At 39.5% G+C, this 12641-nt stretch overlaps 1 protein-coding gene and 1 long non-coding RNA gene across 5 annotated transcripts in view; one reads left to right on the top strand and one right to left on the bottom strand.

The window, feature by feature from the left end:
- Window positions 1-12641, top strand: part of ahi1 (Abelson helper integration site 1) — a 224629-nt gene that overhangs the window by 191566 nt on the left and 20422 nt on the right. For 3 of the 4 annotated variants that reach the window (XM_039738537.1, XM_039738538.1, XM_039738536.1), the window contains exons 24-25: window positions 113-275; window positions 360-457. In XM_039738537.1, coding sequence (XP_039594471.1) covers window positions 113-275; window positions 360-457 — 261 coding nt within the window. Of the gene's footprint in view, window positions 1-112; window positions 276-359; window positions 469-12641 lie in introns of all 4 variants that reach the window. The other variant, XM_039738539.1, reaches the window with a different exon arrangement.
- LOC120516683 lies at window positions 1416-12412 on the bottom strand. The gene is made up of 3 exons (XR_005630886.1): window positions 10731-12412; window positions 2862-2930; window positions 1416-1474 (listed from the first exon to the last, which is right to left on the bottom strand). It is a non-coding gene; the product is annotated as an uncharacterized LOC120516683 (long non-coding RNA).

Below are 12641 nucleotides of genomic sequence, written 5' to 3'. Positions count from 1 at the left end.
CAGAAGAGCAGCTTTGGTTTCGTCTGCTTTACTGCTGGAGGAAATGAATGTTAGGGGTTTCTCTCTGTGGCACTGTTCTGATAAAGCTGTGGTGCTCTTATCTGTCCTCTAGGTTGTCGCCCTCTACGACTACACAGCGAATCGATCAGATGAACTAACCATACGTCGTGGTGACATTATCCAAGTGTTGTACAAAGATAATGATAACTGGTGGTTTGGACATCTAGCAAATGGACAGCAAGGCTACTTTCCGGCTAATTATGTGGCTGATGAAAGTAAGTCAGACTTTTGCAGCCTTTGTGCCCACCCGCTCAAAAGTCTGCACACGTGAATGCTCATATATTCATTATGTTTTACAGCGGGGTATGAGGAGGATTTGTCTCGCACCCTTGAACCAAACTCTGAAACATCCAACCAGCAAGAAGAAGCTGAACAGAGGACTCCAACACCCACGAAGGTAAACAAGAGGCATGTGCTCAATTCTTCTTATTTGGAAATGTCCCTTTTCAATGAAGATATTGAAGTTCTAACCCATATTAACTCTTCCATGCAGTATTCAACTAAATTTAATTAGAAGACAGCTTCTACACTTGAGCTCTCAAATTTTTAACTGTTTTCACCTTCAGTCTTTATTTCAGGCTCAATAAATCTAAATGTTACACACATCCATAGTGACAATATCAAATATCAGATAGGGCTGGGGCCAAAAAAAAAGAAACAGAATACATTTACTTCTGTATTGGTCTACAGCATTATTATGGTGAAACCACTGGACTCTGTGAGCTTTTGGATAGAAAAAAATATAGCGCCTTGAATAAGTATTTACGCACAAAACATTTTCCAAATGATAAATGCCTACTAAAGTCCCCAGCGAGCATAGAGCGTGACGATTCTAGAGTCATATTGCAGACATCAGTCTATTCCAAAGAATGACTCGGGACAGGGGATGTGGACCTGACTGGGTGAAGATGTTACGGTCTTCGAAAAAATTATGTACGAATGGTTTCAAATCACTTTAGTTTTTGTTGAGAGTCTCCTGACTCACTGGTATGTGAAAACTCCCACATATGATATACTGTTCGACTCCTCTTAATGTTGAGTTACGCAAGACGTTCATTTTTGAAACAATAACCGATCCCCACAAACCCCCCCCTCATTTTTGGCCCCACATATACTGTTTAGAATTTTGGTCAGAAAGATTAGTCTTTGTGTCATGGCTACAATGCCTTTCCCCAAATCGTAGATGGTTTACTTTCATACTTTCTGGCAGACTCGCTGTGAGCTGTAAGATCTCCCTTTTTAAATAACTGTTTCTACCATAACTGTTTTGTTTGCTTGTGGCCGAGTGATGGCTTTACTCTTCTCTCAGCTATTATCTCAAACTGGTGGGGTTGGGGGCTCCTTTCACGGTGATTGCTGGCCTCGCAGTGTCTTTACTTTGAAGTCCTAATGAATATGCTTTTCCTGGCAGTGCCTGGATGGTGGTATGGAGAGAGAGAGAGAGAGAGAGAAAGAGAAAGAGAGAAGTCTAAACACTGTGCTTTTCCTAAAGCTATTGTCATATTACAGTTTCCAGTCAATGTTGATATTAAACTTGACAAATTCACTTGCCGATTTAAATTGCCCAAAAATGTTGATTTACATGAATTACAAATGCGGCGGATGTCCATGTACGCGATTGTGTGATGACTCTTCAGCACAGCTTCACATTTCCAACGTGTTGTGTGCTTGCCCCTTTTTTCTGAAAGCCAATAATGTGCTGCCTGATGGAGCCAGTGCAAATGTAAAACTTTTACAGGTCTGGCAAGTTAAGCTGCAATCTAAGCCCCCCCTCCTTATTCTCTCTCTATTCTGTCGTGGTACATAAAACACAACCCATCAGACAGACGAGCCTCTCATCGGTTTGTGAGGTCCAAAACATCTGCGTTCCTTATTCCTTTTCACTGCATTATATGCTGTACAGTTGGGTGAGCACTCAATGGTTGTCAGCTCTCATACACACAGAGCCCCTGCCTCTCTGACTAAAGACAAAAAAAATCAAACGTAACCAGACTGGTGGGACTGAGTCACCAGGTACGACTGCCAGTCACGGGAGGGTGCCGCAACTGTCCCCGTAAATGAGGTCTGCAAAAATCACTGGAAAAGTCATGTAATACGACACAGCCTATAGCTAAACATTTTTTCCCCACTTTTATCTCTGATATTTTAAGAATATTTTTTTAGTCTTCCAGTTCATAACTTTGATTCGGGTCCATGCCGAGACTATTGATTTCTAAGACCACCACAACTTTTATTTCAGAAATACATAAATGACTTAAGCTTTGTAAAGGCAAATGCCATTTGGAATCATTGGTTTAGCAATTAGACCATTCAGAGCAACAGATTCAGAAGACCTGTGGGAAAAGAAGATTTGTGTTTGACTTGAGAGATATCTGCTAATATTAAAAACTAATTGTGTCCTCAAAGTACACTATGGACCAATATATTTAAATATCAGTAATCCAGCAACATTTAAAAAAAACTTAAAAAGAGCACTGTAAATAAGAGAATGAGTGAGAGAGACTGCATAATACACGTACAGTATGTGTTAGAAAGCTTAAATGGACAGACTCGAGTGCCATAGTTACGTTTAAAATATTCCATTCATTCATTTGCTTGGCAGACGCTTTTATCCAAGATGACTTATAAAAGAGGGCCTGATTGCTCAGGCAAGTATAGTAAGACAGGTAAGAAAAACCGATTGCCACAAGTGAAAAGATGTAATAACTGATACATTTACAATCGTATATTAACAATTGATAAAACAATTATTCTATGTACATAATATGCGAGTTTATACAGATTCCATAAAAATAACTTACTGGATCCTGCTGCTCTTGCAGAAGAAGAAAACACGAGATCAGCTGGCCCACCTTCCTCTCATTGGAGTTCTACAAAAAAATACTTCGATTCAGAGGAGGTTAAACAGTTGTGGTGGAATGATGCAGTGGTCTGACACTCTTGCCACTTACTAATAGTACCTTATCTGCTAAACATTGTGAGGCTAGAAGAGTCAACTTTATCAGTTTAACAATGATACTACGTGCAACCACACGGCACTGGGAAGACAAAAAGATAACATGAGAATTGCTTGCAGATACTGTACAACACTGCTCTGAAAAGCACTGTCTAATTTCATTTTTCGCACACATGATGCAACAACACTATTTTATTTATTAGACAGTAGAAAATAAGTACCTTCTATTTTGTTGATGTAAATCATTAAACATAATTCATTTGGAAAGTAAAAGCATCGGTTTTTAAAATAAAAACAAATAACACTAAGTTTAGTTAGGCTGAAATCGCATTACACAACACCTTTTTGGCAGGGATGTGAAACTTGACGACTGTGGCTCCTAATCTCATTGCCCGAATGTGTCACTTTACACAACTAAAAATCGCAGTGCATGACAAATTACATGACTCTTTCACAGTTTCACATTTCCGAAGTATTGTGAGCTTCCCCCTTTTTCCCGATAGCCAACAACATGCTGCCCGACAGCAACACTTCTGTACAAATGCTTTACAGGTATGGCAAGGTCAGTAACAATTGCAGCCCTTTTTTCTTTTTTTCCCCCCCATTCTGTTGTGGTACATAAAACATGAGACATCAGACAGAATAACCTCTCTTCTGTGTGCGAAGTCCTAAACACCTGCATTCTTTGTTCCTTTTTGTTATATAAATGCATTATACTTTCAGATGAGCAGTCATTGGTTCTCAACTCTCACGCCTACACAGCTCATGCCATGACTTAAAACAGAATCAGACTCGTTGGACTGAGTTGTGGAGTTTGTCATACTATACATCTGGCGGTCATGGGAGCATACGACGACTGCCTCCAACTAGCTAAGATGGTGTAAATGACATTTGTGACTTAAAAAACTTTGGAAAAGTCATGTAATCTGACCGGTGTGGCCTGTAGACAGCCCTCCTGCTAGCCCAACCCGACACAGCCAGACGTAGGACACAAATTTAGTGCACACATTTTGATTTTTTTTTCTTGTGGGAAACGCCTTCCCGTTTCCCACTTGTACAGCACAGTTAAGCACAGCCACAGTACAATTCTCTTCCTTCCTTTTTCCTTCTCTTTCTTTTCCTCCACTCCTTCTGGCAAGCTTTTTCTTCTCCCACCCGACTCTGGCCCCTGGAGTAGTGGCTGCTGGCTCTTTTTATAAAGCACCTGGAAGAGCTTCAGGTGCTCGTTGGTCTACTTCTGACAGCACCCCCTGGCAGCGCCCATGGAACCCAACAAGGCCGCACTAAACTCCAGCTCCCATGGAGTCCTGCGGGAGTCCGAGGCACCTCTGGAACTCAGGGGGGCTGCCACCTAGCACTCCATGGGTGGTAATGCACTGGACAAAAGATCATTAATTGTAAAATGCCACTCTGTATGAAACGACTGGGTATTCGTGTGCAAACTGTTAAAACTGAGAACAACTGTCTGCAGGGGAGCGCCATTCATTAAACCACCTTGGCATAAACATACAAAACAAACCAATTCATCTTTCAATTTCTGCAGTCCACTTTTTCATTAAAGTGTCATAAGGAACTTCACTGGGTATACGACATAGCCCAAAACTGGGTAGGGTGTCAGTCCATCACTAGTCACACTCACTCAAGATGGTAAACAGAGTTACCTGATCCGCTTAAGCTTATTATGTTCGTAACCAGTGGATTATCTGCAGTGTCACTGCACTTGGCATCAGGTAGCACAAAGTCGTGCAGATTGCCAACACTTACCATTTTAAAAAGAGTAAAGTAGGTGGTCATATCCTGAAACTATGCAGATCTGATGGAGACATAATTACAGTTATTTTCTTCACCTTCTAACAGTGTTATCAGCTGACAGCACTTCAGTTTAGTGCTTGTACCTTCAGGCAGCAAGTGGTCTTAAGCAGTGATGAAGCACAGATGTACAGGATAGCCTCAGCGTAAAGGTGTCACACTACACTGTGACCATGGAAAGCATCCAGTAGCCCTAACGGTCAGTATTGTGCCCTTCAGTCTAACAGAAATCTTCTGAAATATGGAGTCAGCTCACAGGTTATTTCAGATTTGAAGATGGATAGATACTTTATTAATCCCAGGGGGAAATTGAAGAAATCTAAAATAAAACAAAATCTTGGACCTTTTACAATATGCCATACTGTACATTTGGCATGTGCTGTTGTTTTCAGGTTCTCCCTGGTAGTGCTCACTTGTCATGTTTAAGTCTTGGCTTCCTCTGCTAGCGTAGGTTTTTTTTTCATTCATTTTTGATACCAAAGGTATGTATTTTTATTTTTTTGTCTTATGTATTACAATCCTGTTAAAAAAGTAAGTGCACCTCATGAAAACTGTTGACTTTTTCAAAACAATTAAACATTAGATCTTCATGCAAACAGTGCCTGCAGATAAAGGTACTATTACACTTGAACAAATGACACACAGAGTGCATTTAAATTCTCATTATCTAAATGTACAAAAATGCAGATTTGTCAAATGGAGAAAGTAAGTCCACCCCTACATTTATCACCACTTCAAAGTCATAGAAATAGAATCAGGTGTTCCAAATTATCTGTATCTATATCTACCTGATACCTAGGGGGTCTGCTGTTCTCCTTGCCATTGGTGTGTGCAGTGTCATTATACCAAGATCAAAAGACCCCCTGAAAAAGGGTGGTGGATTCCCAAGAGTCTGGCAAGGTATTTAAAAGATCACCAAATAATCTGAAATCAATTATTCCACTGCAAGGAAAATCATCCACAAGTGGTGTAGATTTTCAAGTTCTGCTGCTATGTCCAGGATTGGCTGGCCCAGCAACCTCCGCTCAAGAGCAGATCCTTTGATAGTAAAAGAAGTCTCCAAGAACCCCAAAAGTTTATCACAGGATCTGAAGGTTTACTCTTTCAATAGTTGGTGTCAAAGTGCATGCATCTACAATCCGAAAGAGATCGCTCAAAACTGACCTGCATGTGAGGTATGCCAGGAAAAAGACTTTGCTCTCCAAAAAGAACTTTAAAACAAGACAACAGCTTGCCATTAAACATTTACACAAAGACCGAGCCTTCTGGAAAAATGTGCTCAGGACAGATAATTCAAAGACAGAGGTGTTTGGCCACAGTAACAGGAGACATGTTTGGAGCAAGGCAAAGACAGCATTTCAGGAGAAGAAAGAAGAAACTCATACCAACTGTGAAGTGTGGTGGTGGTGGTGGTGGAAATGTTTTGGTTTGGGATTGCTTTGCTGCCTCAGGGTCTGGGCAGCTCACAGTCATTGAGTCAACTAGGAATTCTGCATCAAATCAAAGTGCGCTTGAGGAAAATATGAGGCCATCTGTCCTAAAGTTGAAGTGGAACACTAAATGAACCTTGCGACACGACAGCGACCCGAAGCACCTTAGCACTTCAACCAAGGAATGGCTCAAAAAGAAGAAAAGGAGTATGTACTGGTCTTGTCAAAGGTCTAATACAAACTGCTTTGAAATGCTGTGGGTGGCCTGAGCTGGCAGCAGATGCAAGAAAACCCCCAAACATCTCGCAGCTGTAGGAATTTTGCATGAAGGGATGGTCAAATTTTCACTATGCTGATGTCAGGGACTGGTGGGCAGTTATGCCAAACACCAACACAAAGTAATTTCTGTTAAAGGGGGCAATAACACCTTCTGAGGCCAAGGGTGGACTTACTTTTTCCTCAGCAGGCCTTCATATCTATTGATATTTTTGATGTATAAATGATTGACAGGGCAAATGTCCCTTGTGTTTTTAGTCACGTATATCACCATTACCTGTAGACACTGTTTGCTTGAAGATCTACTGTTTGCCTGTTCAAATATGTTGAAAAAGTCAGCAATTTCCACGGGCTGTACTTACTTTTATACCTGCCAGTTATTACCAATAGTATTTTACTTAATTTCTTTGTGTATATTGTTGTTCTGCCATGTTCCCAGTAGGGACCACCTTGAGATTCATTGTTAGAGGACTGCCTCCCACCGTTATATTCAGGCTAGAACAGCAAGTCCCTGTGGTTCAGCTGGTGGCTTTTTATTTAAAGATTATAAGCAGTGGACTTTTTTTGCTTTTTGTTTTTTGGATTCTTCTCTCGGACTGTGTGCATTTTTTTAAATTGTTTCAGAAAACTCCTTTTTGCAGCTTTGAGTCTTTCCTTGTAATGTTTCAGTTCTGAGAAGGAATATCCTCTTTTGTAGATTCTTTTGGACTTGTCTCTTTACGAGCTCAAGTTTGCACGGTTTTCCCTTTTAAAAGACGTACTTGTATTTTGAGAAATCTGTGACTCTCTTGTGATTTTTGAACTCTAAAAGCCTTTGTCTATAGATACTGTTTAAATGAGATTAAATCTTGATGTGTCCAATTTGTTAAAAAGAAGAAAAAAAAATTCACAGGGTGTACTCACATTTTCACAGGGCTGTACTTGTGTGTCCATTACTCTTGCAGGCCACCTTCCTTGCTGTTTTTAAAGTTGTAATGTAGGCTTCATAAATTAACGCTGAAAACAAATGTTTTGTGTTCTTTTTGTTTCTGAAATGGACTCTTAAATGCTTTGTTGTGCTCAAACTGACGGATGGCTGGGGCGCCCCTTTGGCACAGACTCCAGGGAAGCTGCCATGGGAGGCTCATTACATTCCCCGGAACACTTGGTGGCAGCCCCCCTGGGCGGTATTGGGGCCACAATCGTGGAACACTGGAGCTCATGCCTTTTGGGCTCTGTGGCCACCACCAGGGGGAGGTGAACGACTTAATGAGCCCGTTTGGGCTGCGATTACCACCTGGAGCACTTCCTGGTGGGCTATAAGAGGAGCCTGCAGCCACCACTCAAGGAGCCGGAGTCGGGAGGCGAAGCTGCCGAGAGGAGTGGCGGAAAGGAAGAGTGTTTTTGTGGTGGTGTTTTGTTTGGTGTGTCTTTTGGGACTGTGTTGTGCCTGTGGGACACGAGCCCCACAGGTGAAGAAAATAAAAAGTTTATTTATTTTACGTGTGCCTCACGGTGTCAGTCTCTGTCGGGTCGGCACCCATATCGCGCTTTTTCGCAAATCGTTACTATGTTACATAATGGTACCTGCTTCAGATAATTTCTCTGTGAATTTCTCTCTACTCCTGCCATCTTTTCCAGGCCAAGCTGAAAATTTCACTTTAAAAAAAGAACGAGAGACTCTACTGTCCAGCCTATATAACATTGGCTGGAGAGATTTAGTAGCAGATTTCAGATGTCTAAAACGTAAACCGTCTTATGTATATTAATAACACTTGCAGCTCTACAATATACAGTTTAATCGTTAAGTATTTCTAAGCAGCAGTAATACCTTTCTTGAGATTTTTTTCAAAGCATTCAGCCATATTGCATCAACAGGAAACACTCTTGAGGCTTTTCTTTTCTCTGCTCATTTGCCGCCTTTAAGCTTTCCCTTTATTCTCTAACTCTCCTCCTGCTTACAGCTTCAATCGAGTACCTTCCTTCATTTCCCACTTCTCTATTTTCTTTGTTTGTCTTAGCTGTCAAACTGTTTTTCATGCCACATTCCTCTATCTTTAATAACTTAAGTTACTGCACCATGTGATGCAAAAGCCCCATCGACTGTTTCTTGTCCCTGTGTGTGTCTGGACAGTTTAAGTGTTTATAAAAACTCGCTTGATTGTGACAGAACAAGTTGCTTATTTATTTACCTTCAGGAAAGCCTGGCTCATATAGTCATGTGAAAAAGTTAAGTACACTCCACAAAACATTTTTCTTTTACAATATATGTGGACGTGCTTTATCAAGTTTTATTCTTCATTTAAACAGCATCTTCAGATAAAAAATAGGTAATAGGGAGGGAAAAAGGAAATAAGGCTTTTCTTTGGAAAAACTAAAAATATATGCCATTTCCATCTTTGAAAAAATTCAATTGCACCTTGGCTCTAGTAGATGGCATTGCCCCCTCAAGTCAACGTTTCCTATAACTGTCCAGTAGTCTCTGACATTGACGGGGAGAACGTTTTTCTGTGTGACGTCAGCTGGTTTGAAATCCCTACACCGCATCTCAATAGGATTCTGATCTGGAGTTTGACTTGGCAATTCCAGAATCCTCCATGTCTTTATTCTCAGTAATTCTTTAATGTCGTTACTGGTATGTTTAGGGTCATTGTAATGTTGCAAGGTCCACCTTTGGTTGAGCTTCAGTCTTCTGACGGATGATCTCGATTTACCCTCAAGCACCTTCTAGTACAGTGAAGGTTTCCTAGCGGATTTTAGGACGGTGATTTTCCCAGAACATTTGCACCTTCATGTTTTACAGTTGGTAGTAGGTGCTACTAGTCAAATGCTGTCTTTGTTTTTTTGTCAAACAACTCTTCTGTTACTGGGGCCAATTAACTAATCTTGGCTTTGTCTGTCCAGAGCACATTGCTCCAGAGGTCTTGGGGTCAAATTTACAAAACCTGTGTGTACACAAAAAAGAAAAAACCATAAAATGTGACAGGAGAATCAGGAGACTATGTGTACATTTACAGCAGCCCTACTTGTAAAAGATCTTTCTAAATCCCTTCTCAGACTCGTAGGCATCTATAACTTTCTTTCTGAAGACCTCAGAGAGCTCTTTCAGTCTCGGCATAGTGAAAACACACATGCGCACAATAAAGAGCAAACCAAACTAAATGTCTAAAGTTTAATTAAGAGAGCAGGTTTAGATAATCCTCTCTAACTATCTGTGTCTGATCTGCATATTTACTTTTTCCACATGCAAAATTTGCGATTGTTTATTTATATTGGACTACAAAATATAAATGTGCCATGATGTTTGTTACACTATATCACCTTTTTCTATAGATACTGTTGAAATGAATATCAGATCTTGATACAATCTGCCCACACATGTTAATAAAAAAAAAAAAAATCTTTTGTGGTGAGCACTTACTTTTTCACATGACTGGAGGTAAACTCATGCTGCTGATCAGAAATTCTTCGGCAGCCTTAGGTTCAGTTTTATTAGGGCACAAGTGAATGGCCTACCTTGTGTTCTGTAAAAGCCAGCAATACGTGTTGTTCTAAAGCCTGTGGGTGGTTGTCATTGCTTACAAACATTACAATCTCCAGGCAGCCTTGACGAGTAAATCGTATTTCCACCCTTGTCAGATCCACACCCTCTTGCAAAGAACTCCTGAGCACATCATTAACTACATCATTAGCTACATCATCTGTATATAAATTCTAGAAAGAAAAAAAATGTCAGAATTGAACTCTGTGACCCAAAGGGCAAGTAATTACTCACAAAGAACCACAATATTGGTTTAAAAAGAACTTAAAAAATTAATAAGAATACCAAATACAACAAGAATGAGGCCTCCTAAAGGCTCCACAAGTCTTCCTTGCCGACCTAGAATTGGACTCACCCCTGCCACTCTGAACTACCAACTTGAAGGGCAGGCTTTGGCCTTCTCGGGCCCAAACTAAGACTTTTAAAGTTTCAGACTCTTTAATATTCCAAAATCTTTCTAATGCCCATCTAGGGAAAGAAGTCGTCAAAACCTTTGACTGAGAAGGATAAAGCCAGTGAAGTATCTTTTTAAATTCAAGAATTTGTTTAGAAATAACAAAAATGGATACAATGGAAAAAAGGATTTTCCTAAAAAAGCAATCTAAGGTGAACAAGTCTCAATGCAAAATTTAAGGAAAAGAAGCAATACTATCCCGGAATCATAAAATCTAATGCTTACAAATCAATGGACCACTGAAGGATCTGCTTTTAGCCTCGGCAGATAAAGGTGGGGTTCCTCCAGCAGTGACATCATCCACCTCTTGGTGTTCCACCTACAAGGCACAAGAATCAGAGAGCAACTCATTATGTTATGGATGTTAATTTAACAAGTCAATAAGAACAAATCATGTATAATTACAATAAACAAAAACCTGAAAATAAACACACAAGACATAGAAATGAAAATAAACAGAAGCCGGAGAACATACCCTGGCTGACACATGACAAGTACATGCCTAAAATAAAAGAACTATTCTTCATGTTTGGCTGTTTATAGCCGATATTAGGAAATCATAAAAAAGTGACAGATTCCTGCAATGTGCCTTTGAAGTTTAAATTAGTCTTTATTTTCTACCTGCACTACAGTTTTTATTCCGTTCTAATCATGCATTGGTATGTTTGATACTATTTTTGTAATTTTGTTTGCTCTGTAAAGCACTTTGTAATATTGCACAATGCCTGCGAGTTTAAAATATAAATCAACCGTCTCCATTAATATCAATCAAATTAGTTTTCTATATTACATAACACACTTGTGTAAAGCAAAACCCAAAATCTGAAAGGCCCCTTAAGCAAATTTTTATTTTATGCAGGAGGGAAAAAAAAAAAAAGTGCTATTGCTGTGGTTAAGCCAGTTTGTTTTTGTTTTTTTTTTAAATTCGCTCTACTTTTCTTCACTCTTGACAGAGTAAGTATATTTACCAGGCGGCACTGCGAGCCTTTTATTCACACCTAAATGAAAACAAGTGTTAGTGTTATCTCAAACACCTTGTGATATCAGTTTTCCTTTGCAAATTATGTTCATTTGTCAACTTCTTGTTTATTATCAAAAGGTTTCAGTTTAGTTGCCCTTAAATTTGAAGTTAACACCATTTTGCCATGTTATGTACACAGCAAGATCCACTGATTGATCACTTTTAACATTCTAGGCAAATGTTCTTAATCTGTAAAGTATAATAAGACAGCATTCACTGCTCTGTGCGTTACAATAAACTTGATTCCTTGTTTCATTCTTTGCAAATGTCAGGGTCTTTGTTTTCTTTGAACCAGCTAGTGTTACAAAATATTCTAAAGTGGAATGCACATCACGTACCATCAGAGGCTCTGTGACGTCCTTGGTGGAGGTGCTCGGTTTGAAGCATGCAGACCGTGAGGCTAACATGTCGGATTGTAAAGTAGGAGGTTTTCACTTCAATCCACGTAAGTCACGTTGCCTGGCTTTGCTTTACACACAGAAAACCGATACATTTGGACTGTTTGTCACAAAGAAATCACTACAGAGATGTTCACAGTTTGAATAAGTTTTACTGTTGGTTTTCTTAGTTTTTAATTATTTTTCTTATTTTTTACTTCCATATAAATGGAAGTTTGGTGATGAGGTCAAAACAATCACTATTTAGTGAAGCTCCGATTCTGATACGAAGATGTTGAAAACTTTAAGAGGTGATTTTAACATGGTGTCTGTGGAAAACTGAAATTGACCTTCATGACTTAAAATTACAAATTTCATTGGAAAAGGATGCGATTATTTGCATTGTCTAGAGATTGCATGCTAGAAAAGATACAAACATTTTTAACAAGTAGTTTTTGAGATATCCATCGTAAACAAAGAGACCCATGTATAATGATAACTTACAAAAAAAAAAACCAGACCTATTGTCTTGACAAGAAGCATTGTTTTTGGCTTTTTACGGCTCCAAGCCTGTTGCTTTTTGTCCGGTACTTACCGCCACATCCTTTAAAAAAACTCTGACCAATGTCCAACAACAACTGATGCTGCAAAAATTGTTTAGGTTAATTGGGATTTTTACTGTCGGCTTTATTTAGTTATGTGACCGGCCTTTTGATTTGCAAAACCTTTGCACAAGTG

The sequence above is a fragment of the Polypterus senegalus genome, chromosome 16 (assembly GCF_016835505.1).
Source record: "Polypterus senegalus isolate Bchr_013 chromosome 16, ASM1683550v1, whole genome shotgun sequence".
NCBI classification, from domain to species: domain Eukaryota; kingdom Metazoa; phylum Chordata; class Cladistia; order Polypteriformes; family Polypteridae; genus Polypterus; species Polypterus senegalus.
The sequence above is the reverse complement of the archived record's forward strand: the minus strand, read 5'-3'. Positions and strand labels throughout refer to the sequence as shown.